This window comes from Petaurus breviceps, unplaced genomic scaffold (assembly GCF_028583685.1).
Source record: "Petaurus breviceps papuanus isolate PSGF00001 unplaced genomic scaffold, PetGlider_PUasm1.0 90769, whole genome shotgun sequence".
NCBI classification, from domain to species: Eukaryota; Metazoa; Chordata; class Mammalia; order Diprotodontia; family Petauridae; genus Petaurus; species Petaurus breviceps.
Window position 1 is genome coordinate 15731622 of NW_027187341.1, and position 27690 is coordinate 15759311.

The 27690-nt window shown below is 37.7% G+C and overlaps 1 protein-coding gene across 1 annotated transcript in view; it reads left to right on the plus strand.

Moving 5' to 3' along the window:
* Window positions 1-26005, plus strand: part of GPALPP1 (GPALPP motifs containing 1) — a 39844-nt gene extending 13839 nt beyond the window's left edge. The window contains exons 4-8 of the mRNA XM_069068707.1: window positions 4206-4308; window positions 15304-15438; window positions 15633-15797; window positions 22702-22800; window positions 25603-26005. Coding sequence (XP_068924808.1) covers window positions 4206-4308; window positions 15304-15438; window positions 15633-15797; window positions 22702-22800; window positions 25603-25821 — 721 coding nt within the window. The 3' untranslated portion in view covers window positions 25822-26005. The remainder of the gene's footprint in view (window positions 1-4205; window positions 4309-15303; window positions 15439-15632; window positions 15798-22701; window positions 22801-25602) is intronic.
* The last annotated feature ends 1685 nt before the right edge of the window (window positions 26006-27690 follow it).

Consider the following 27690-nt stretch of genomic DNA (forward strand, 5'->3'; position numbering starts at 1 on the left):
ACAATTTTTGTCCCTATCCTCTTATTGTCCCAAAGACTTTTTTTCCAAAATATAATATCTACCTTTTGTGGCTAGACTCTGTGAGAAGGCCATCTATGATAAGTGCCTTCACTTCTGCCTTATCATCCACATCTTTCTCTTTCTAAACTTCTCCTCTCACTCTTTCTAAACTTCCTAAGCTGAAGGCTTCCAGTCTCATCATTGAAATAAAACTGCTCTCCCCAAAGTCACCATTGATCTCGTAACAGCCAAATCTAATGTCCTTTTCTTAGACCTCATCCTTCTTGAACCCACTGCAACCTTTGACACCATGGCCCATTCTCTTTTCCTACACACTCTTTTCTCTCTAGGTTTTTGTGACATGGCTCTCTCTTGGTTCTATCCCTTTGACTGACCACTCCTCAATCTCCTTGGCTGTAGTTTCATCTGGGTTATGACCAATAATTATAAGTGTCACCAAGCAGTCTATCCTGGACCCTCTTCCATTCTCCCTACACACTACCTTGGTAGATGATTTTATCATTTCCTGAGTTCCATTATCATCTCTACACAGATGACTTTCAGATCTGTTAATCCAACCTCTCTCTTCTAATCAGGCATCACCAGTAGCCTGTTGGATATCTCTGATGTAATCTCCCTTAGGCTTCTCAAACTCAGATTCTCAAAACAGAACTCATCATCTTTTGCCCTCCAAACCCTCCTCTCTTCTTAACTTACCTATTACTGCAGTGGCACCTGCCCAAGTTCAGAATACACATGTCATCCTTGACTCCTCACATATACTCACCCCACATTTCTGATCTTTGGCACAGTCATATTGTCTGTACCTTCACAATACATACCGCATATGTTCCCTTTCTCTTTACTCACACAGGTGCCATCGTAGTACTGGCCCTTATCACCTTATTGCCTGGATTTTTGCAGTAGTCTTCTGGATGGTCTCTCTGCCTCAGGCTTCTTCCCACTGCCATCTATCCTCCACTGAGCTACCAACGTGATTTTCCTAAAATTCATGTCTGACCATAGAATTTCCTCCCCCATCCCTCCACTTAGTAAACGCCAGTGGCTTGCTGTCATCTCTAGGATCAGAGTAAGGCAGTGTAGTTAGTACATGCCTGCTATGTGCCAAGCACTGTGCTGAGCCCTGGGGATACAAATAAAGGCATAAGACAGTCTCTGCCTTCAGGGAGCGAGATAACAAATAAAAAGATACTAAAAACTAAGGGTGGGGATGGGGAGCAGGGGGAAGGTTAGCTGGCATGGCCATGCCATGAAGTCGTGGAGTCAGGTTAGGAAGTGATTCAAAGGTATGTGAATTTCCTGGTAGATTTCATCTTGCAGAATGATGAGTTTGGAGACGATGAAGTCTAGGAAGGTGGTTGGGTGGGAAATGATGAGGAGAATCCTTGGGCACGATCCTTAAATGGTGGAGGGTCTGGGAGGAGCTCTCCAGTGCCCGTCCTCCAGCCTCTCCTGTTAGAGTGAGGGAGGGGCCCGGACAGGGGGTGCAAGTATAAAATGCTTTGTCCTAAAAAGCCCTTTGACCATTCTGATTGTCACAGTCTTCTAAACACTTTACTCTCTTCCACATATTTTAACATCCAACAATTCTTGCTGTTCTTCATACACAAAATTCTCTCTATTGGTTTGTGCCCCTTCACTGGCTGCCCCTTATGCCTGACATGTTCTCTACCATGCTGGTCCCCTTCTCCCATTGGTGAGTTGGGGGAAGGGGGGAGTAGGCAGAGTAGTCATGCCTCTGGCTGTGCTTTGAGTCTCCCTGGGCTTTACCTCAGTACCCTCATACAAGTCTCTTCTCCCCATCCCTCCAACTTTTCAGCTTTTTAATGTGTTTTCCCCTGTTAAAATGTAAACTCCTTGAGGGAAGAGACTGTCTTTCTTTTTATCTATATTTGTACCCCCAACACTTAGTACAGTGCCTAATACATAGTAATCACTTAATAAATGCTTGTTGCCTGCCTGGCTGTTCTTGCCCTCACCTTCACCTGCTGCTTCCCTGGCTTCCATCAAGATGATACCTTAAAGGTATGTATTATCTCATTTGATTCTTAAAATACTCTGAATATTTTATATAGATATCTAAAATAAAGAAAACAATAAAATATGTTTAGATAGATATCAGAACAGATACTTAACTCTCTTTTAGGCTCAGATTGATGAAGTAACTGGTCTTTCATTTTATGTTAGTGGCCAAGCAGTGGCAGAGTTGGGAGTAAACTTCTGGACTTCAGATCCCTTGCCCAGAGCTCTTTCCTCTATACTGTCCTGTCTCTTTGAAGACATTAAGATGTTAGAAAATAGTGCCTAGCATAGATAGGTCAGCAGTACCTTGAGATGTGGAGAAAAATATGAAGAATCATAAAAAGCCAGAAAGATGAAGTGAAGTTTTCTTTCTTGTCTTCCTGGAGTTTCCTACTTGACCTGAGGCCTCAAAGGCCACATGTGGCCTTCTAGGTCCTTGGGTTCTGCCTTTTGACTGAGTCCAATCCTTTATCCAGATTTGTTCTGTGAAGTTTTGATATAGTCAAAGGGCTATACTTGAGGACCTAGAGGGCCACATGTGGCCTTGAGGCCACAGGTTCCCCACCCCTTATCAAGAGGCTTAAAGAAGAACCAAGACCTCAAACCGGTATCTGTGCTGGGCTCCCCCAGTAGCTTTTTCAGAGATCACAGTTGTGTTTTCCAACCAATCCAGATATTGAGGTGTTGAGAAAGCCAATTTAGCTAACGTTGTGAATGCTACTCATTATTGCTGTATCTGTTCACTTGTTTCTGTCTACTTTTAGATCTGCTTGTTAGAAATTAAATCTGTGATCCTTGCCAGAGCCAAATCTGTCCATAAGTCCTTTGCTTATAACTTTAATGACATTATTAGTGTCACACAAAGACCACCTCCCCCTCAACCTCTAACTGTAAGAGCTAAGGAATAGTCATGCCCCCAGATCACAGGCCCTGCTTCTAACCTTCCCCCTGTATAACCATCACAAGGGGAGAAACCCTTTATGGGGAAGAGGCTTGCATCCCCACTACTAATAGTGCCCATTGACAGCTTACTGCCGCTAGTAGGCTGGTAAACCCAAGACCTCTATAAACTGAAGCATCACCACCCTCAGATTACAAGCCTAGCTCCTACAGTTATAGTCCAGAAAAGCAGCCCTGTGCCCATGGGAACTCACAGCTTCCTCTGCAAATATAGCATTCCCCATGTCCTTAGCAGTCACAGCTATTGAAGACCTGGAAAATAAATTTCTTACCCTCAGAGTCCTGGGTACTGTCAAATGGTTCAGCATCAGAAACCACGTTGTTTTATTAACTGAAGTGACATTTAAAATGATGCATTATCATCTGCTTTGCCTCTACATTCCAAGGACTGTGGAACTTTTCCATCTGACTTGCAGTTGAACTCTCCTATATTTGTGATCTCCCCTTATAAGAATGTAAGTTTTTGAGAACAGGACCTGTCTTGCATTTTTATTTTTGTCTCTAGCACTTAACATACTTATTTGTACATAGTAAGCCCTTAACATAAAAGCTTTTTTATGTATTCATCCATTAGAAAGTAACTACCAAAAGTGAGGGCTTAGATAATTTGTAGGCACATTAGTAGAACAGACTTCCCCAGATTCATTCTATACTCTTCTCCAGTAAACTAATGACCTAGTAACCTTCTCTGCATAGGAATGCCTGGCAGATTGCAATCCCTTTCACACTTGACAATTCTGGTCCATATTTTACTCTAAATCCTCTATAGAGAATCTATCCAACTAGTTTTCTTTAAATTTTTAAGTTATTGTGAATATGAGTACACTACTTGGGTCATACATCATTTATCCATCATATGTCATGAAGATAAGCAGCATGAAGGGTAATTCTGTGTAAAATTTTTTACTATTTTTTTTAATGTTTAAAATACAATTTTATTATACAGCTCTTAGCATGATACATCAGCACCCTCTAAGGTTGAGAATCACTGGAAGAAGACCTAATCTATTTGACTAACAGAGAACTAAAGTGAAATGGTTTTTCCTGATTTCTGATAGAAAAACACTTGGAAAAGAGTTCCTTTTCAAAATAACATTTAAATAATTTGAATTTTTTTCAGTGTACCTGATTTTTGATTGACCTAGTTTTGTATGCTTTTATGTTGAATATCTGAACAGCTACAAACTTATCTTTTCCTTTAGACCAATTATAGGTCCAGCATTACCACCTGGTTTTAAGCGCCGAGCACAGAAGACTGAGGAAAACAGAGATAATCTAGGAATACCAACGTCAACCAACTCTGAGGTTTGGAAAATTTGAATTTTAAAAAGTAAGATGAATAGAGCACTCTGTGCATCTTTTATCAAACTTTCACATTGTACCTTACTTCATAGTCATTTCTGTACACATCTTATCTTTCCTGCTAAACCTTTAATCACCATAAGGTCAAGGACTATTCTAAGTCATTTTTCTATCTCCCAGGTGTTAATTTTATGCTTGGACTTTAAATAAGAACTTCAGTCCAGAAGATTATGCTCAACAATTTCCCATTCCCACTAAGGACAGAACAAACTCAACTAGATCTACTGTATATTTAACACGAAGGACTTTGATTAAAGATAAGAGAGAATTTCTGATTAGATTATTAGATACTGGAATGGGTTACAAAGGAAGCTGTAAAATCTCTTTCCTTGACTATCTTTAAATATAGGCTGGAGGCCTATGTCAAATAAAAGCAAAAAAAAAAATTTAAGGTGTCTTCTCTGCCCTTAAAGATCTGATAATTGAGCCGGAGAGATGAAAAGATAGGAAAAGATAATGATAGTAAAAGACTTAAATACTAATTTAAAAGTATGGAAGAGTTACAGGAGATAGAGTTTTACTTGGAACCATTGGGATGAACTAGATCCAAGGCATCACACTCATGGCCACAATACTTTTAGTGCTGCCTGAACCAGATTAAAATGTAATTGAGAATTGTTCAACAAAATAAAAAAATGTATCACCCAACATAGATGATATTTGTGGTTTTCTAAGTCAACATGTATCCCCATGGATCCATTTCTATTTGAGTTTGACACCAGTGAACTAGATCATTCCAGAAAATAACAGGATACCCATTTTCATGGGTCCCTAAAATTGTCTGTAGATAACTAGGTTCTGAATGGGTAGGTATGGGTAATGGTTGCCTACAGTGTTAGGGTGAGTAACCCAAATCACAAAGAGAAGATGGCCCTCATCCCTTTTGTCCCTCTTATGCCAAGGTAGGAAGTCAGTTCTTAGGTAGGAGACAATTCTCTAACTTCTTGTCTGATATTTAGTCATTTCCCCTGAAGTTCTGTGACTTAAAGCGGAGATACCGGTAAGTGATGTAGCCCCAGCTGTGTAGAAGCAGAGAAATTAGACAGGGAGGAGAAGGAAAGGAAGGAGAGGTAGAAAAGAGACAGAGAGGGGAAGGGAGGGGAACAAGAGTGGGGAGAAAAGAGGTGGGGGAGAGCACATTTATTAAGTGTTTTCTGCCGAGCGTTGAGTATACAAATGCAAGCAAGATAGAAGATAGGCCCTTCCCTCTCTGTGTGGACCACACATAGACTTGGGAGAGTGCATGCAGCAGCAGCAGCAACATAGTATGAAAATACCTGGGAAGCAGTGTGAAGGCCTGCTCCTGGGCAAGATACAGTGAAAATTCATGCATCAGAGCCTGTTGGCCCCAGGGCAGAGTCGAAGGTTCCAGTGGGGAAAAAGATGAGGATGCTGGCCAGAGCACACAAGCATCATGGTGTGGAGATGACCCCAAAGTGCTTGATCCAACAAGTCCTTACTGCTGTCGCTGTGACCACTAGCCAGATATGCTGCCCTGATGAGGGACATGCTTAACCAGGCTTATGTCAAGGAGTTCAGCCATGCTGGTGTGATGTCCCTATTCCTTCTAGTCCTCACATCTTTTATTCCTCTTGATGAAATTTTCAAGGAGCTATGGGAGCTCTTGGTAGTATATGTTATGCAGTGCAGTCTACTCGGCCAATTCTTGACTGAATGGCCAACCCGCACCAGAGAGCTGCTGAACTCTGGCAGCACTAGGCCCATAATTGCCCAATTTAATTCTTGACTTACTAATGTACCTAGTATTTAAATTCAAAATGCCTTTAGCACTTCTATCCATGGTCCCTTTAAATATTACCTGAGATAGTGTGACTATTCCAATATATGGAGCATAGAAAAGAGTTATATATATTTAAAAGGTTTTCACTGAATATTGACAAAAATTATCAATTGCCCAAATTAACAGAAGAAGAAATAAAATACTTAAATAACCCCACCTCAGGGGCGGCCAGGTAGCTCAGCAAGTAAGAGCACCGACTCCAATGTTGGGATGACCTGGAGATCAAATCCCGGGCTCTGACACTCAGCACCACACCCAGAAATAACTGGCCGTGTAACCTTGAGCATATTACTTAACCCCGATTGCTTAAAAAAAAAATGCTAAATAACCCCACCTCAGTAAAAGAAATTAAACTAACCATCAGTGAACTCCCTAAGAAAAAGTCCCGATGGCCAGATGGATTCACAAGCAAATTCTACTAGACATTTAAAAAATAATTAATCTTAAAATTACTTGAGGCAAATAAGGAGTCTTACCAGATTCCTTTTATGACACAAATATGGTACTGATACTTGAACCAGGAAGAGTAAAAACAGAAAAAGAAAATTACAGACCAATTTCCCTAATGAATATTGATGCAAAAATTCTAAATAAAATACTTGCAAGGAGATTATAGCAATATATTGTTACACTAAGACCAGGTGTAATTTTTACCAGGAATGCAGGGCTGGTTTATTATTAGTAAAACTGTCAGCATAATTGGCCATATCAGTAACAAAAGCAACAGAAATATGATTATTTCAAAAGGTTCAGAAAAAGCCTTTGACAAAATACAACACCCATTCCTATTGAAAATACTAGGGAGCATAGGAATAAATGGAGCTTCAGCAAACATTATCTGTAATGGGGATAAGCTAGAAGCCTTCCCAGTAAAATCAAGGCGGGGTGGAGGTTAGGGGCCGCAAGGATACCTATTAACACCACTCTTATTCAATATCGTACTAGGAATAATCGCTTATAGCAATAAGAGAAGAAAAAGAAATTGAAGGGATTAGAATAGGCAGTGAGGAAACAAAACTATCACTCTTTGCAGATATGATGGTATATTTACAGAATCTTAGATAATCAAGATAAAAAATTAATTGAAATAATTAACAACTTCATCAAAATTGCCGGTTACAAAATAAACCCACATAAATTATCAGCATTTCTGTATATTACCAACAAAGTCTAGCAGCAAGAAATAGAAAAATTCTGTTTAAAATAACTGTAGACAATATAAAATACTGGGGTGGGGGTGGGGAGATCTACCTGTCAAGACAAACACAGGAACTATTTGAACACCATTACAAAACACTTTTCACTCAAGTAGTCAGATTTAAACAATTGGCAAAATAGTAATTGCTCATGGGTAGACCAAGCCAATATGATAAGAATGACAATTCAACCTAAATCTATTTATTCAGTGTTATACCCCTCAAACTACAAAAATTATAGAACTAGAAAAAATAATATCAAAATTCATCTGGAAGAACAAAATGTGAAAAATGGTAGTCTAGCCATACTTGATTTAAGACTGTATTCTAAAGTGATAATTATCAAAACAATCCAGTACTATCTAGGAAATAGAATGGTGGATCAGTGGAATAGATTAGGTACATACTACGTAGTAGTAAATGACCACAGTAATCTAGTATTTGATAAACCCAAAGATCTAAGCTTTTGGGACAGAATCTCATTATTTCACAAAAACTGCTGGGAAAACTGGTAAACAGCATGGCAGAAAGTAGGCATAAAACCAACATTTCAAACCATATACCAAGATAAGATCAAGATGGGTACATGATTTAAACATAAAGGATGATACCTTAATAAGCATATTAGAAAAGCATAAAATAGTTTGTCAGATCTATGGATATAGGAAGAATTTAGGACAAAAATAGGTGAAGAGAGCAGTACAAAATGTAAAATGGATAACTCTGATTATATAAAATTAAAAAGTTTTTGCAGAAACAAAACCAATGCAACCAAAATTAGAAGAAAAGCAAAAAACTGGGGAGGGAAGGGAATTTTTTACAGCAGATATCTCTGATAAAGTCCTCATTTGCAAATATATGGAGAACTGCGTCAAATTTACAAGAATACAAGTCATTCCCCAGTTGACAAATGGTCAAAGGATATAAACAGGCAGTTTTTAGACAAAGGAATCAAATCTATCTGTAATTATGAAAAAATGCTCAAAGTCACTTGATTGGAGAAATGCAAATCAAAACAAATCTGAGGTAAAACCTTATACCTATCATTAGCCAATCATTAGACTTCCTAATATAAAAAAAAAGGAAAATGATAAATGTTGGAGGGAATGTGGAAAAATTGAGATATTAATAAACTGTTGGTGGAGTTGTGAAATGATCTAACCATTTTAGAGAGCAATTTGGAACTATGCCCAAAGAGCTACAAAACTCTGCATATCCTTTGATTCAGCAATACTCCTGCTAAGTCTGTATTCCAAAGATATTAAAAAAAAAAAAAGGAAAAGAACCTAATTGTACAAAAATATTTATAGCAACTCCTTTTGTGGTGGCAAAGAATTGGAAATTGAGGAGATACCCATCAATTGGGAAATGGCTGAACCTGTTGTGGTATATGATTGTGATGGGATATTACTGTGCTATAAGAAATGATAAGCAAGATGATTTTTTAAAAACATGCAAAGACATAGATGAACTGAAACAAAGTAAAGTAAGTGGAACCAGAAGAACATTATATACAGTAATAGCACTATTGTGCAATGAAGATCTGTGAAAGACTTGGCTATTCTCAGCAATACAGTTATCCAAGACAATCCCAAAAGATTCATGAGGAAAAATGCTATCCACCTCCAGAGAAAGAACTGGTGCTGTCTGAAGCGTGCTCTTCCTTCCTTCCTCCCTCCCTCCCTCCCTTCCTTCCTTCCTTCCTTCCTTCCTTCCTCCCTCCCTCCCTCCCTTCCTTCTTTCCTTCCTTCCTTCCTTTCTTTTTCTTCCTTTTTTATTAGAGTTTTCTTGAAGAAAATGACTAATATGGAAATGTTTTACATAATATTACATTTCAGGAAGGGAGCAGGGAAGGGAAGGAAGGATAGAATTTGGAACTTAAAAATTTTGTTTAATGTTAAAAATCCTTTTTACATGTAATTGGAGAAAAAATAAAATATTATTTAAAAAAACTTTTTTGTATCAGAAGGATCTAATGCACCTTTCCAGAATTAGGATTTTTTTTCTAATTTGCTTGATTTTTATGTCCTCTTTTCTTGCTTCTCTTCTTTTATTTGTGCTATATTTCTTGTTTACAAATGTTTCTGCTAGCTGCTGCTATTTTTGTGGGGAGGAAGAGGTGAAAGGGAAGCAGTGTCAATTGTTTGTATGATTTACAACCAAATACAAACTCCTACTCTAAATATAGTATATTACTGATTTTACCAGCATTGTGAGACAAACAAGAAAGACTACTGCTGACATTGGAATTCAGAAAGAATTATGAGACTGTGATAATTATCATAGGCTTTCTTTGGTGGGTGATTTTTGACAACATATTCATTTTTCCAACTACTCCTGCATTCTGTTTTGTCAGGGCTTCTATGAAGAATGATGTTGTGACATCTTAAGTACTTGGTTGAAGTATTGTTAATTAGTAAATAATGACTAGTTATCTTATTGAAAAATTCTTGGTTCATTCATTCAATAAATATTTATTAAGCATCAGCTATATTCATGATTATGAGCACCATGTAAGTCAGGTTGTCAATATGTTGTAAAAAAGAAAATTACTCCACCTATTATTCATCAAGGACTATGGAGCAAATTGAAAGAAAATGATTCCCATTGGGAAACAATTTTGCTGCAGGAATTTTAAAGTAATTTTGCTTCCAATAGAGTCAGTCAACATTCATCTGTATTATGTCTGGTTCATTGCAATCAGTGCTGTAGGGGAGACATTATAAATAATTATAAATTATAAAATAATTAGAAGACATGTTGCAGGCCACATGATATACCTATTCTCTTTTCTTTTTTTTCCCCCTACCTAAATGTGGTGGCAATTTTCTTTTTTTCTGTAGATGGGTAATCCTGCCTTAAGATAGAATTTTGAACACTCAGCATTCACTTTGTTTCATCATAGCTTTGGGGAAAGTGCCCCATAAAATTGCAGGGGGGTTTTAATCAATCTATTGCTTTTGTGACCTTAAGCAGATTTTGCTAAATATGGCTCTTCTGAAATACTTCTTTGTCTAATTTAGCAATACATAGACTTTCTTTGTTGTATTTGGGTCCCCCTTCTTCACATGTTCAGCTAAACAAATCAATATTTGGGCAAAGTACATAAGGCACTGGGCCTAACATAATTAGAAAGAAGTCAGTTCTTACTGTGGCCCTTTAATTTTGGGGGGAAAATTCAATAGATTTGCTGCAAAGATAGTGTTTCTATATTTTAAATCTAACAACTTGGAGAACATAAGAAGGAAAATAAGTAGCATTAATGCACCTTAGAAAGCAACAGTATAGATTTTCTGTGCTTAGGGGAATTTTTAGCAACAAGAACATTTTAATTGAAGATCTTCGCTACTGCATATCACTAAACTATATTCATAGGCCTACAACTTATTGGATATTATTATATGTGTCTTTGTCATTGTGGGACAAGAGATAAAACTGTTTTTCAGATTAGCAGTTAATTGAATTGTTAGATGATTAATTAAAAAAGATTTAAGGTGGTGGCTATTGTCCAACAAAGATGTTTTTAAAGCTTTTCTGTAGCAACCCTCTTAGGGAAGGAGAAAAAAAATCACACTGCTCCATAATGTCTGCTCTTTTGTCTCTGAGTGACAAGTGTCCTCTTTGTTTATTAGTGTGTGTGTGTCTCCTATGAGACAAAGGAGAGCACCTGGACAATATTCCTGTGCCTTTTGGAACAGACTGGCAAGACAGGAGACTACATTTTAGTCTGGGTCAGACTGCATGGGAGTATTATGGGCCACATGTTTGACACCTCCCATCTTACACTTTCATTTTAAAGACTGGAAACTGAAACCTTTATGGGTTATGTAACTTGCCCAAGGTTATACAAAGGGTGTTACCTTTGTGTCATAGTGTGGACTAAAACTGAGGTCTGACTCCCAGTGGAGGGACCTTTCTACATAGGTGATTATAATATCTTATTGGAATTTATCACCCCGTCTAGCTCCTTGCAGCAGTTCTCTTTAGCTCCCCAAAGCATTCTACCTCCTTTCCCAAGGAGCTTAGAACCTGGCTTCCAGGCTTCCTCTCCACTTTAGCCCTGGCCCATATAGCAGGGATCTTCAAAATTCATATTGATGTTCTCTTCAGCATTCTAACCTCCCAATTCCTCAGAGTCCTCAATTCTCATGACCTAGTCTCACCTCACCCACATGGATTCCACTTTAGGAATCAAAAACTCCAAAATCTCTGATCATGACAGAATGTTAATCAACCCTATCATCCCCTCAATGTATCCTTTATTTCACCTCCTTTTTGCAAAGAAACTTGTATAAAAAAACCGTCTACCAGGTGTTTCTATTTACTTTCCTCTCACTCACTTTCAGCATTTGGCCTTCTGGCTTCTGACGTCATCACTCAGCTGACATTGCTCTCCCAGATCAGATGACCTTCCCTCAGCCTTCTGGTTTCTTCATTTCTCTCCAGCATTTGACATTTTTATTTTATTTTATTCTGAACTTAAGAAACAAAACAAGCATTTCCATAACATAATAGAAAAAAAAGATGATTGTGCATGAAACTGCAAATCTATTAAGTACAATTCGCTATTTAAAATATGTGTGTGTGCGTGTATGTATATGTGTGTGTGTGTATAAATATAAATAAAGTTATGGTGTAACTTTCTTTTTTCTCCTATTTTTCTTCCCTCCCTCTCCCCCACCTCCCTAGAGATACCTACCATTAGACACAAATATGTAGTGTATGTGTGTGTGTGTGTATGTATGTAAAACCATTCTATACATACTTCTACTTATCAGTTCTTTTTCTAGATGCATAGGCATCTTCCTTCATAGGTCCTTTGTAGTTAACTTAGGTATTTATAATAGTCAAAATGACTTAGTCACTCAAAAGTTGTTCTTAAGACAATTTTGTTGTCACTATGTACAATGCTCTCTTGGTTCTGCACATTTTACTCTTCATTATTTCATACAAGGCTTTCCATGTTTTTCTAAGATCATTGAGAGCTCATCATTTCTTATAGCACAGTAGTATTCCATCACTATCATATACCACAACGTATTCATCAAATTCCCAATTGATGGGCATCCCCACAATTTCCAGTTCTTTGCCACAACAAAGAGGGCAGCTATAAATATTTTAGCATGTATAGGTTCTTTTCCTTTTTCCCTAATCGGCATATTTCCAGATTGCTCTCCAGAATGGTTGGATCAGTTCACAGTTCCACCAACAGTGAATTTGTTCCCTAATTTTTCCATATCTCCAACATTTGTCTCTTTCCCCTTCAGTCATGTTAGCCAATCTGGTAGGTGTAAAATGATATCTCAAAGTTGTTTTAATTTGTATTTCTCTAATCAGTAATGATTTAGAGCACTTTTTTTATATGACTATAAATTGTTTTGATTTCTTCCTTGGAAAATTGCCTGTTCATATCCTTTAACCATTTATCAATTGGGGAATACTTGTATTCTTATTGATTTGACAAAGTTCTTTATACATTTGAGATAAGAGATCTTTATCTGAAAATCTGTTTATAACTTTTTTTTTCCATTTTTCTGCTTTCCTTATGATCTTAGCTGCATTTTATTTGTGCAAAACCTTTTTAATTTAATGTAATTGAAATTACCCATTTTATACCTCACACTACTTTCTTTGTTTATAAATTGTTTGCCTAAACATGTCTGATAGGTAATATATTGCATGTTCTTCAAATTTTCTTTTAATATCTGTCTTTAAATCTAGGTCGTGTATCCATTTTGATCTTATCTTGGTATATGTTATAAGATATTGGTCTATGTTGAATTTCTGCAAGACTTCTTAACAATTTTTACCAAATAATGAATTTTTATCTCAGCAACTTAAGTCTTTATACTTGATTGGTTTACTAGGGGAAAGAAGAGAAAGAATAAAGAAGACATGGCCTGAAAGATCGTGTCAGACATGAAACCCAAAATAGTCTATTAAATGACTCTATGGAGATGTTATTTAATATTTATTTGGAGCCATGAATTAGAGAATGTCTTTTCCATGCAAGCCTATATAGGCATTTATATATAAGCAAAAGGAAGCAAACAATTTTAAATGGAAGATGAACGTGTCTACAGAATTATCTTATCATGACACTTGGTATAATGTGATACATTATTATGAAATTTGATACAGTTTAGCGTATTGTATCACGTCTATTTCCATTCTTTTAAGATAATATGGGCATAGTGCAGGACAGTGAGGCATCAAAGATGACTGAGGATTAGAGGTAGAGAAAATTGTTGTCCTAACAAAAATAGAAAAATACAGTCGAAAACTACTTTCAGAGAAGGAAATTAGGAGTTGAGTTTTAGTTGCATTAAACATAACATCAGGACTTTTGAGATGTTTGGATATGTAGGTCTGGAAATGAATTGAGAAGTCAAGGCCATAAATATATAGATTTGGTAGTCATACACTGAAAAATGAGAGTAGGATGGATTAAATCCCCAAGAAAGAGAATATTGAGAAGCGTAAAGTCCAAGAACCAAAATTTGGAGACTGGCCAAGTTTAAGGGAAAAGAGAGGGGAAAGCTAGTGAAGAGATAAGGTATATTCACAAAGCTGGGAGAAGAACTGGAATTGTAGAACTGTAGCTCTTTATAGATGGAAGGGCTCTTAGAGATAACTAATCCAACCCCTTTATTTTAGACATGAAGAAACAGGCTCAGAAACATAACATAATTTGCCCAAGGTTTCATAGCTCATTAGTGGCCTTCAGAATTAGAACCTATGCCTTCTAACTAGAGTCCAAGGCTCTGTTCACTCCATTAGGGTAGCATCATGGAAGCCGAGGAAGGGAAGAGTCAGCAGTCTCAGTTACCATAAAGATATCCAGTAGAATGGGAACTGAAGAGAGGCTTTGGTCATAGTGGACAGTCAAGAGTGCAGTTTTCAGAAGACTCAAGAAGGCCAAAACCAGATGAAGGGTAGAATGGATAGGGAGAAGATGGAAAATGCAAATATAGGCTACTTATACAAAAATGAATTTCTTGGGAGATGGTGGAGTCAGTAGGAGCTAGGGAACCACTTTCACTAAAATCCTAATTGCCAATTTACCAAATGAAAAATTTCTAGCGAGACTGAGGGAATGCTCCTTTCAATACTATTTGCTACCTTGGGCAGGCAAAACAAGAGGGGATCACTATCATTCAGTTCTCTATACAGAACTGAAAACAGTGGTATCTGGCTTAGTGTCAGCTTGTTCAGCTCCCTCATTGTACAGATGATTAGTCCAAGGCCCAGAGAGTTAAAGTCACTGACCTAAGATCACACAGTAGTTTACTTGTCATAAAACTGAAATACTTAACTGGGATTTTTCTTTATTCCAAGTCCAGTGCTCTTTATGCAGCCCCATATTTGTTATAAGTAATGCTGATCAAAGTATCGGGCTTGTGAGTCTTTTTTCCAGAACTCATTCAGTAAAGAGAAATTGGGTTCAGTTACAAAAATATATAGACTCTACTAGGGCATTTGAACACCCATTTGAAGTTTTGGAAAACTGCATTAACTCTCAGATCTGTAGTCTCCATTAATTCTGATACTACATTTACTAAATTATATTCCTATTGACCCATAAAAAGTAATGCTGCTGCCTAGGGCCCCTAATGTGTATCTACTTTATTCTACAATTGATAGCCTGGGCAGTGGAGAATATGGCTAAAGACCTTTTACATGCTAATAATAAGGATAGCTATTATTATTTCTTATGTAGCACTTTAGTGCATTATCTCATTTTTAAAGGCAGGTATGATCTCATCTTATGGTACTTGGTACCTAGCATTAGTTACATGATTGACAAATATTTTTTGATGATGTTTATGATGCCAGGCAGTTTGTATAAGTAAAACTATAATCTAGAAACTTCATTTGTTCTTAATGCAATTGATCCATCTAACTCCCTGTTTAATATAATAATTATGTTTTTTTTTAAAGGGAACAGAGAGTAGTGAAGATGATGAGGCCATCATTGGACCAATGCCTATAAAAGGACCAGTTGATTATAGTGTAACTAAAGAATTTGAACGGAGAGCTCAAAGAATGAAAGAAAAACTCACTAAAGGAGATGACGTAAGTATTTTAAATATCTCTTTGATGCATAAGTAATACTTGGTTGTAAATTTAGCAAGTCCAGTTACACTTCACTGGTTGAATATTAACTGACAGCAACCTTGTCAAAAGCATCAATTGAAAAGTATAGTAATTGATATAAAATGCTATGTATATTCTTAATTTTTTAAATTTTAATTAACTATCTCATGAAGGATGAGTCCAGACCAGTTACAAGGGAATCATGGATGACTGAGCTCCCTCCAGAACTGAAAGGTTTTGGTCTTGGCCCAAGAACTTTCAAGAGAAGAGCTGATGACAAGTCTGGCGATCGATCAGTTTGGACAGATACTCCAGCCGACAAAGAAAGAAAAGCTAAAGTAAGCACTATTTCATTTACCCTAGGTATACAGATTTTCTGTATAATAAGACATAAGACAAATTTTACTCAAGAGGTATGAGCAAGAGACAAGGGTCAAATATAGTGTTAATTTGTACTAATTGCTAGTAATGTATAGTGATCTTTCTAAGATATGGGTCTGATCAGGTCTCTCCCCAACTCAGAAGCTTGCACTATCTCTCTGCTGCTTCTGAGGTCAAATGCAAACTCCTCTCTCTAGTATTCTAGGCTCTCCATGGTCTTACTACAGTTACGTTTTAAGCTTTGTTGTTTCACATTACTCTGTTTCAGCCAGACTCTCAAGTGTTCCCTAAATGTGACTTTTGCCACCTATCTGCCACGCCTAGAACATCTTCCTTCCTTCTCTCTTCCTTCCTTCCTTCCTTCCTTCCTTCCTTCCTTCCTTCCTTCCTTCCTTCCTTCCTTCCTTCCCTCCCTCCTTCCTTCCTTCCTTCCTTCCTGCCTCACCTCTCTCAGGGACTGTTTCTATGAAGCCTCCAAGTGTTCTCTCACTTTTGTTTTCCTAGAGCACTTTGGGGGAATTTCTTTGTCCTATCACAACTTTTCTTGTGTTTTTATTGCACACAGGTCTGGACCTGTGATTTCATAGCAATGTAAGCTTCTGGAGGACAGGGATTTGACTTAGAATTTTTTCATCCTCAGTGTATAGTGCATTGTAGACCCTTAATAAATGTTTCTTGAATTGGATAACAAAAATAGTGAAGCCAGAAGGAGGAATATTATTCATTAGGGAAGGAAAATATGATTAGTCTTTAAGGGTGTTGAATTGAAGCACTTGCAGGATAGCTGCATAGAGAGAAGCCTCATGGCAGCCTGGAGGTAGGGGTGGGTCAAGAGCTTTGAGAGAGCCCAGAAGAAAAATATTGAGGCATGACCCCATAGCATAGGTGCCGTGGAACCTAATTCAGTTGTTAAGGGAGAAGGTATAGAAAGAAAGAAGAGAAGCTGCTTAGATGAGCACCTGGGAGACAGAAGAAGCAGCTTGAGAGGTAGGAGGCAGGACAGGAAAGCGAAGTGTCTTTACCCCCCTACCTGAAGGATTAAATACTTAAGATCTGCCTGTTGCTGCCTGTTGCTGCCTGCTGGTCCCAGTCACGTATGAGCAGAAGGCTAGCTTCCTGTTGGTCTGGATCAGTCACTGAACAAAGCTAACAATTCAGTGACAGTCGGGTAACTGTCATTCAATTCAGTACAGCATAGACAATGTCATTGGGGGTTTTCTATATCAATATGGGGCTCTGATCCTCAGGGATAAGCTTCTATTTGAGTTTGAAGCCTCTATAGCATTGAGAGTTTAGGTAACATTCCTAGTATGTTTCAGAGGCAGGACTTTAACCCACATCTTTCTGGATCCAGGGCCAGCTCTCTATCCCCTACCCCCTCTCTAAAAGTACTCAGCAATCTGTGTATAACCTGGGGGGGTGGGGGGAGTCCCCTCCTCTTCGATGCTTCCTGGAGTCTTTGGTCCATCAGTGTGGGTATCCCCTGGCTACAGTGCCAAGGACAAGTCATCCATCCATGTGTTTTCATCCTGTACAGCTCTTGTCTGTGTTCTCTCATAGATCTGCCACAAGCAACCCTTTGGATGCACTCAGGGCCCCACTCCCAAGTCTGTCGACATTACTCAGGGACTTATACCCCATTCGGGCTTCCCATTATTTGTCTCTCAGACTTGCTGCAGGGCCAGCCCACATCTCTTTAGTTTCTTCTGTGCTGCTTCTGCTGAGCAGTTCTCTCTTAATGGACCACGGTGTTCTCGTACACACCATGCACTTCTCCATGGCATCTTGGATGACTCGTGATGTTTATTCTTCAGAGGTTGTGTTTATCCCATTGTTTGTTATTTCATTATTCATACTGGAAGAATATTGGTATTAGAAATATGGGCTTTTGTTTCAAGGAGAAACTCGTTAAAATGCTGTCGTTTCAGTACTTCGTATAGTATAATTTAATTGCATAATACAATGATAGGTCACTAAAAGTACTACACAGTTACCCAAATAAAATCCAGTCCTCCCTCTTCTTCCTAGTCAGTACTCAGCTCTCTACTCACTGTGTCTGTCCAAGCTATATATTGATAGGGCAACCCTGTGGGCTATCCTTATGAGTTCCATATCATAGTCTAGACCAAGGATGGGGAACCTGTAGCCTCCAGGCTACATGTGGCCCTCTAGGTCCTCAAGTGTGATTCTTTGACTGAATCCATACTTCACAAAACAAATCCTCTTAATAAAAGGACTTGGATTCAGTCAAAAGGCCACATGCCCAGAGACCTAGGAGACCACATCAGGATCTAGGCAATGCATTTTTTTACCCACTTGGCTTTTCCAGTGTAGATGGTTAGATTGAACTCTTGAGTGACGTTGGATCTCATCTAGGAAGTTGTGAATTGTAGTGACGCTTAATGCAACCAAGATACAGTCATCTGCAAACAGGAACTTCAGGAGGACTTCATCACCTAGAGGGAATCCTTTTTCAGTTTGGACTTTATGATGCATTCTCTCCACGAGACAGGCAAATTCCTTTGGCATGCATACATAGCCCTGTTTTATATTCGCAATCAGAGGGGCATTCAGCAGAGTCATCTTTCCCTTGAAAGATCTTATGTGATCTTAGCACATAGATGAGAGAATCCTTACTAGGAGGAGAGACTTTTAGTGGAGGCATTCTGCCCTGCCAAATCAAGGACTTTTTTAGTCAGGAGACTATGAACACAGTAAATAAGCCCCTTTCAGTGACTAAGTGTGACCATACAAGTGTGGTCAGCTTTCAAAGTCGGCCTGATTCCCTTTCATACCTTCATCCAACTTCTCCTTGGTATATGTGTGTAGATTATTCTCATAAAAATTTTATAGAAGTGAAAAAGTAAGCATATCCACATAATGGTGATATTTTATCAGTTACCTTTTCTTGGTTGCAAAAACTTAAGTGATTTTTTTTCCCCTCAAATATTTGGATCCTCTTATCTTTTATATAAACCATTCAACACTGCCAGCATGTACCTCCTCTCGGTGTTCTTGTTCTGGCTCCGCTACTCTTCCTAGCTTTGTTTTCCTCAATTCCATTTCTTTCTCTTCGCCTCATGCATCAGGGTTAGAATTTAATCCAAATATGGGATTTAAAGAATTTATTTATTTAAAGGAACCTTGACATGTCTTTACCATTTTTTTTTTTTGCCTCCAAGTTTCATTCTTAGATCCTCTCAAGATGATCTGGCTTAATTTTTTTTTTCTAAAAACATGTTTTGTGGGTACTTTCTGGTGCCAAGATGGTGGAATGAGGAAGGAAACCTCTGAAGCCCTTCCATATTCCCCTCCATACAACTAGAAAACCACCTCAGAATTGATCTAGGAGTAGGTAAATAGTTTACCAGCATGACAGGAAAAGTCTGTCTCACTGAGGTGGTAGGGGAGCAAAGGTCCAAGAACAGAAGCAGCAGCAGTTGCCTCCAGCCTTACAAAAGGTGGCCTGCAGCAGCAAGATTCCAAGCCTGGGGCAATCCACCAGTGAGACCCCACATTCCTGTAATCCAGCAGCCCACTGGGCGTGTGAACAGTCCGCAAAGCTCTGCAACTCAACCCCACCCCCTGGGGCTGGCCAACCATAGAACCCTCAGACAGATCAGCAACAAAATTGTGTTTTGTCCTGCATTCTCAAAGAGGACTGTGACATCAGGGAGATAATGATGTGACTTGCAGTTGACTTTGATTTGAGTGAGGGAGGTCTGTGCAAGGTCATTAGCCTTACTTTCTCCCTCAGAGCCATCTGGGTCCAGTGGCTAGATATAGATCAGATCAACTGGAGATGGCCCAGGATGCAATGGGAGACCCTCTCCCTTTTAAACTAAGGTTTTTTCAGGTTCTCACTTTGAGTGAGGTAATAATGCCCATTCAAGGGGCAGCCAGATGGCTCAGCGAGTAAGAGCACCGGCTCCAGTGTTGGGATGACCTGGATCAAATCCGGGCTCGGATACTCAGCACCACACCCAGAAATAACTGGCCGTGTAACCTTGAGCAAGTTACTTAACCCTGATTGCTTTAAAAAAATTAAAATTAAAAAAAATAATGCCCATTCAGTAAATAGGTCTCTTTTAAGAAGTGAGTCAAAGGTTGGCCCCTTTAATTAAAAAAAAAAATCAAACTGGGAGAAGACGACCCTCAGTGTTGCTGACCAAAAGAGAAACAGTTATTATTTACATTCACTCTGAGCTAGGAGGGCAGGGACCTATTGTTGTCCAGTCTATCAGCTCCAGAGTGAATTGGGTTTAAGGCTTGAACTTTGAGAAAGAAATCTAGTTAGTACCTTCCTTTGGGCAGAGCACCATCAGGTAAGGGGACAGGTCAGAACTACTCATACACAGGTTGTGTTTGTCTTTCATCCTCAAAGAGAACCATAACATCTGGGAAATGATGACATGCCTTAGAGTTGACTTTGATTTGAGTGAGGAGGGCTGTGCAAGGTCACCAGCCTCACTTTCTCCTCCAGAGCCATCTGGGTCCAGTAGCCAGACACTTATCAGGACAACTGGAGATTTCATAGAGAGTTGGACACAACTGAAATGATTCAATAACAACAACAAAAAAATTAACAGTGAAGGGAGATATACTAATTTTTTTCAACCTGATAGGGAGGGGTGTATAATCAAAAAAGTTTGGAAAGCACTGGTCCAGATGATGTCTGATACCCATCTCTAGCAGAGGCCCTGTTTCCATAGCAACCCAGCAGCAGGGCCCTACCCCTCGAACAGGCCAGCATCTAAACCCTACACCCAGGGGAGGCCAACAGGGAGACCCCACCCCTCCTCTCAACATAAGCCAGAAGGGAAGCCTACCCTTCAGAGAAAGTAATCAGCTAAGCCCTAAAGCCCAGTGAAAGCCATCAGTAAGACTCAGAGCCCCAACACAAAAAGCTTAGGACAGTGTGGAACCAGAGCCTAATTCTCACATAAAAAACACCAAGTCACTCCCAAAAAGGCAGAAAAAAAAATGAGCAAAAAGCAAAGAAAAAAAAACCAAAACTTGACTATATAAAATTACTATGGTGATAGGGAAGATCAAGGCATAAGAGGACAAAAGTGTCCAAATGACTACATGTGAAGCCTCAAAGAAAAATATAATTTGGTCTCAGGCTTAAAAAGAATTCCTAGAAAAGCTTTAAAAGGATGTTAAAAATCAAATTAGAAAATAGAAGAAAAATTGGGAAAAGAAATTAGAGTGATACATGAAAATCATGAGAAAAGAGATATAAAAATTTACTGAGGAAAGTAACTCCCCCAAAATAGAATTAAATGGAAAAAGAAGTACAAAATCTCACTGAAGAAAGTAATTCCTTAAAAATTAGAATTGAAAGTAGAAACCAAGGACTAAGATATCAAGATACAATAAAACCAAATTTATAAAGTGAAAAAATAGAAGAAAATGTGAAATTTCTCTTTGGAAAAACAACTGATCTAGAAAATAGATCCGGGAGAGATAATACAAGAATTATTGGACTGCCTAAAAGCCATGATATTTTAAAAAAAAAAAAAGGCCTGGACAACATCAAGAAATTATCAAAGGAAACTGCCCTGATATTTTAGAACCAGAGGGCAAAATAGAAATTAAGAGAATCAGCCGATCACTGCCTGAAAAAGATCCCAAAATGAAAACTCCCAAGAATATTATAACCAAATTCCAGAGCTCCCAGATCAAGGAGAAAGTATTGCAAGCAGCCAAAAAGAAACAATTCGGATATTGTGGAGCTACAGTCAGGATTACACAGGATTTGGCAGCTTCCCTGTTAAAGAACTAGAGGATTTAGATGACATACCAGAAGGCAAAGGAATTAGGATTGCAACCAAGAATCACCTACCCAGCAAAACTGAATATAATCTTTCAGGGGAAAAAACAAACAAACATTTAACGAAATAGAGGACAACATTCAAGCATTCCTAATTAAAAGACTGAAAAAAAAAAGTTTTTTGGCAGGGGATACATTTTGTGCCATCATCCATCTTAGAAAATTTTGGAAAATCAGGGCATCTTGAAAAGACAAGAAGGGATAAATGTTCATAATTTTTTAACTTCATGCACTGCTTATGGCCATCCCTGCAAACATTATCCAACAACACTATGGGATGGGACCTGGCAGCTTCCTGCCTCTCAACACCCAGAAATTGTGAAGGACCACCAGACTTTTCCTTCTGATTTGCAAATGAAACCTCTCTGTGTCATCTCCCCCACTGGAATGTAAGCTTGTGAAGAACTGGGACTTTCTTCTTCTTTTTGTTTCCCCAGCACTTCACATGGTGCTCTGCATGGAATAAATACTTAGTAAATGCTTTTTTTATTTATTCAATCAGTGACCAAGATGGATGGAAACATCCTAATTTAAGCACCAAATCCCAGATCCAAAAAAACACATGTGATGCTAGGTGTCTCTAACTTGGCTTTACTTAGGATCATAAATTTGGAATGAAGGAGAGTGTAGGAATAATTTAGAACAGACCCTTCATTTTATGGATAAGGAGCTGATGTGATCCTTATGGATAATGTGTATGACATTACCAAATTTTAAAAGATAATTTCATTGTGCTGGTAAAATTGCAAGGGCCTTACAAACAAAACACTGAATTTAAAAACAAACTCTCATCTCTCTTATTTCACCAAAGTCATTCAGTTCCATCATACTGATACAAAGAACTTTAGATCCTAGATCTGCCCATCTGTTTTCTATTTAGCAGTATCATCAAGGAGGGAATTCCATGACCCAGCCTTAATTCAGTATTGTGTTGTCGTTTAACCTGAACATTACTGGTATTGATTTGTTTTTATTTTTTTTTCTTTTATAATTTGGTAATGCTCCATCTTTTTTTCATTCACTAGGAAGCACAGGATGCAAAGAAGCAAACCGTTAAGGGTGATGAGGAACGTATATTATCAGGACGGGATAAGAGATTGGCTGAGCAAGTGTCTTCTTACAATGTGAGTGATAAAGCAAAATGCTCGTCTCCTTTGTTTTAACTTCTCTCTTTTTCTCTGTCTTCTACCCACCCTCCCCCCCTTAAACACACACACATGCACACACATACACCTGTCTCTTTCCCTGCTTCCCTCTCTGTGTGTCTCTCTTGAAAAATACCTAGCTCTGTTGGTTTCCATGGTAATATCACTATAGCCTTCTTTTTTTTTTAACTGCTGCTGAAAGCAATGTCAGACTTTTTTTAAAAATACCCCTTTGTGTAGGTTCTTTTTTATGTGTTCTCATGTAATATTTTCAATTTGTATTTTATTTAAGTGACTCATCTCAGAACTTCCATTATTGGGGATAGACAGCCCTTTTTCAGAAACTCAGAGCCTCCCAAAGTCATACAGATCTTCATCAGTGTTCAAGAGTTTAAAGGAGAAATAGATTTGGAATGTTTTATGTAAAAGTCTAAACCCAGAGGAATCTAAAGGAATCACAGTTAACATTAATTGAGAATGTCATTGTCTTTTCTCTTTTCTATTATAGTCTCTGGTATTTCTAAGAAATGCTTTCTATCTTCAAGAAATTGATACAAATTATTGAGACTGAAGAAACCCAAAACATTTTTTCATTTATTTTTGATGAAAATTCCCTTACTCCTCATTAAAAGTCATTTCAATGGTTGTAAACAAAATCTTAAAACCATAACATGGTCAAACTTGCTTACAGCATATAATAGCCTTATTGATGACCATCTTCCTGGATAACCTTCCTATACTCCCCGTTCAGACAGGCAGATCATCTGTAGCAGAAGGAGCAGCCCACTCTTTTCTGTTGTTACTGAGACACCAAAGGAAGAAAGGCAAGAGGCATTTTAATCATTGGTCAGTTGTTAATGGCCACAGCCTTATTTCATTATTTCCTCTCCAGCTAATAGCCCCTCAAGGAATCTTTGGTTTCCTTGACCTAAAATGAATCTCCCAGTAGTTTATTCTGTCTTTCTGATTATTGAGTTTGTGGCTTATGCACAGCAACCCATTCCTACACCCTCAGCCAGATGCCAGGCTGCAGGTCTTAGAGCAGAGCTGAGTAGATTTAGGGATAACTGATTAAGGATGTATGTTTCATATTGAGTCTGTCTGTCTGTCTGTCTGTCTGTCTCTCTCTCTGACTGCACTTCAAAGCCAAATAAGATTCATTATTTAGAACTGTCGTGCCTCCTCTTGCACAGTTATTGAAAACTGATCTATGTTTAGCATCTTGGTTAATATTATCTCCTTATACCAAGCTCTTCTTTCCTATATTGACACATAGAACTGTAGGGGGCCTTTCTCTGCAACTTTAATGATTACTAAAGTAGACCTGTTAGCTAGGAAACTGAAAGGAAGATTCTTTTATGTTCACAGTATAACATTTGAAAGAGTCTTTCCACCAGATACAAGAGACAGTCTTACCTCATCTACATTGAGTCTTTCAAAACTCCAGCAAATAGTAACTCACCAGGAGAACAGAATCGTTTATGGTCGTCCATTTTTAATCCATAGCTTATTAACTCATTAGGTTGTTATGCCTTTCTTAACTTGTAGAGTTTAGAACACCAGCAAAGGTATTAGAGAGCATTGCTTTAGGCACAAATATATAACCTTAGAAGGATTATTCTTACATGGAAAAATAAAAACTTAATTTTTTTCCCTTATTTTTCATATTGTTTTGACTATTGACAATTATCACATGAATTCCAGGCATTTTTCATAATTGTATTTTCTTTTGAGTTGGTGCTTCTCATTATATTTTTACTATTATTTTCCCCCACAGATTTAATACCTTTGGTCATATGTATGTCATATCCTAGAAATGAAATGAAATTTTGTCATGTTACTCTTGTAATAGAACAGTATAGTAAAAAATCACTAGATCTAGGGTTATAAAATCTACATTTGCTTTGCCACATCCAGCCTGAATGACTGGGCGACATACTTAACCACCTCTGTAAAATGAGGCAGTTGGACTAGGTGACCTCTAAGGTCCTCTCCAGATCATACATGATTATATTTAATTCATTTTGTACATAGACACTTAATTGACCTATGATGAATATATTCTTTTATCTATTTGTATATTTGATTGTTACATTTAGCTTTGGCTTTTTGTTTTTCAAATTTGTGTCTCTTTAATTTCTCATAGTCAAAAACTTAATTTATAATTATCACTCTTAACTTTCTTTGAACATCTTCTTTTCCTACTTTGTATTGTTAGAGTTTAAGTAACTATAACTGAAGCACCGTATACTGACTCTGAAACCACCATCTTTTGTAGACCTGAAATAAAAATTTGACTTTTCAAACCCCTTCCTTCACCTTTTCCATGTTTCCCCTTATGTAATAGTATAGTAATGATTGTCTGCTATCAGTATTATTGAGGAATATATACTACCTAAATTTTAGCACCATTTGATTTGTTCATGTTATGAGGCTCTAATAAAGTAAAGCTATTATAATTTTTTTTTCAGTATTCCCTTGTTAGTGTCAGTTCTGCACAGTGGGATATTACAATGTTTGCAGTGACCCCTAGATCTTTTTTTCTCAGTGGTTACAGCTAATGTAGGTCCCAAGTTGTGTCTAATTTACATTTACTTATGTCCAGTAGATTCCACCTGTCTTTGGGTTTTGAAAAGGCAGCCGGGAGTCAGATACCATTCTTTTTGATGTTGACTACTATTATCTAATAATGATACTTCATCAGAAGACTTTGTCATTATGATGTCCGTGCTTAGATTTTCTTTTCCTCTTCCCTATATGCCCTTTCCCATCCCACCCCAGGATTCAAAAAGATCAGAATCTCTTATGGACATACATCACAAAAAATTAAAGAATAAGACAGCAGAAGACAAAAATAAGCCCCAAGAGAGAAGGCCATTTGACCGTGATCAGGATCTCAAAGTCAGCCGGTTTGATGAAGCCCAGAAGAAAGCTCTGATTAAGAAATCTAGAGAACTAAACAGCCGGTTTTCACATGGCAAAGGCGACATGTTTTTATGATGTGAGTATCCCACTCTTCGCATCAAGGTGTATTTTCATACTTGTGTACTTGGAAGTTATGGATTCAGTTACTTGATATGTAAATATTCTTTTATTTGTATACAAAATGTATTTTATTTTAAAAGAGAGTCAATTATAATACTGCCTTTCTGTATAAATAAAATCTTTGGTTTTTGAAACTCAACCTTGAAGAGAAAATGTAGTTTAATAACAACATACTCTTGCATTGGGATTGACAGTCAAAAAGAGAACATTACTATCAAAACGTTAAAGAAAATTTAAATACAAACATAAGTGGCAAAGTTGACATGAAGCTATAGTTTGGAGCCCTGGGAAACACAGCTCGTTAAAGCTTAGAGAAAGGAGACTTGGCAGCAATCTTTTTTAGAAATAAACATTTTCTTACATTTAATTTAACCAAAAAACACTATTGAAAAGTAGATTGCATTGCCAAGACTGTTCTTAAAGGCCAAGATGCTTCTTTTTATACTCATTCCCTAGTTTTACTTGACTGTATCAATAACATAAGGACTAAAAACATAATGAAATAACTGGCATTAATCTGCTCATTACATTAAACTAAAAAACCTATTAAAACAGTAGCAGTTATTTTACTAAGTGGTTAAGGGAGGGGGGAGGAGCAATTAAAGCTATGGCTGTAGATGAATGTATTAAACCTTTTTTTCCTGCCTCTGGGGGAATGGTGAGGTAGGGAGGAATTATAATTCCTTGTAGTAAAAGTCAGTGAAGGATTAGTCTCTGTTCTATCTTTATTCCTTTGTGTTAGTCTTTTTTTACAGTCTCTTCCTTCATATTCAAGTAAACCTATAAATCTGCATTATCTCTTGTGGCCTTTAAAATGTGAAAGCAGAAGAAAATAATGGTCTATATGTAGAATCCAATACAGCACCCGACCTCTCTGGCCTCTTTGTATGGGCTTTTCTATGAATAATTATTGTGAGCTTTTCATCTCATCATTATTTTATTATGCCATAAAAGCTTAACAGCCACAGGGTGTTGTGAAATCAGTGAAAGTTTAAACCTCTGCTAAGACCCTTGGGACCGAACACCCTGTATGGTTGGTTGCTGATCCCTTCACAGGCTCTGACCACAGATTGTGCCTCCCTGATTCAGTTTATCCTGGGATCAGTGTGTGAAGGAAATGTTTGCACTAAGTCCTCTAACCTAAGAGTTATGAGCATTTCCCTCTAAAAAGTTGCTTTTGCCGGCAATCACTTCTAATTAAAATTATTGTTGTTGTTTTTTTAAATAGAAATAAGGTCCCCGTGTTTACATGGAGGTAAGGAGAATAATCATTTTTTTGTTGTTGTTCAAGTCTTAAAACAAAGTTGTCTTAATCTTTGGGTTTTGTTAGGGGGTAAGTTTTCATGTTTGTTCATGAACACTTAAAAGTTTTCAGCTAATATATTTAAGCAGCTATTTAAGAACAGTCATGGATGCCATTTTATTTACAGATGGCTAAATCCCCTGAATAGGAGAAACATAAAGGGGAAATTCACGCAACCTTTAATTTCAGCTGCCCAAATGAAGGTATTAAGATAACTTGTTAATGCTTTAAGCTGTTCTCCTTACTGTGTTAGATATAAGACTCTAATTTCATATGCAAATTCCATTACTCATATTCTTTAACAAATTAATCATATTTGTTCCACTGCTTCTTTGTTCTGGTTTTGAAAAAGCATATGGGGCTAATATTGGTAATGGGAAAATTAATTTTTATTGAAAACTCAATTTCGACTTTTCACCATGGAATGAACTTTTAGGTCATATTGTCAAATAAATGGCTCTCTCTCTCTCTCTGTCTCTCTCTCTCTCGCTCTCTCTCTCTCTCTCTGTCTCTTTCTCTCT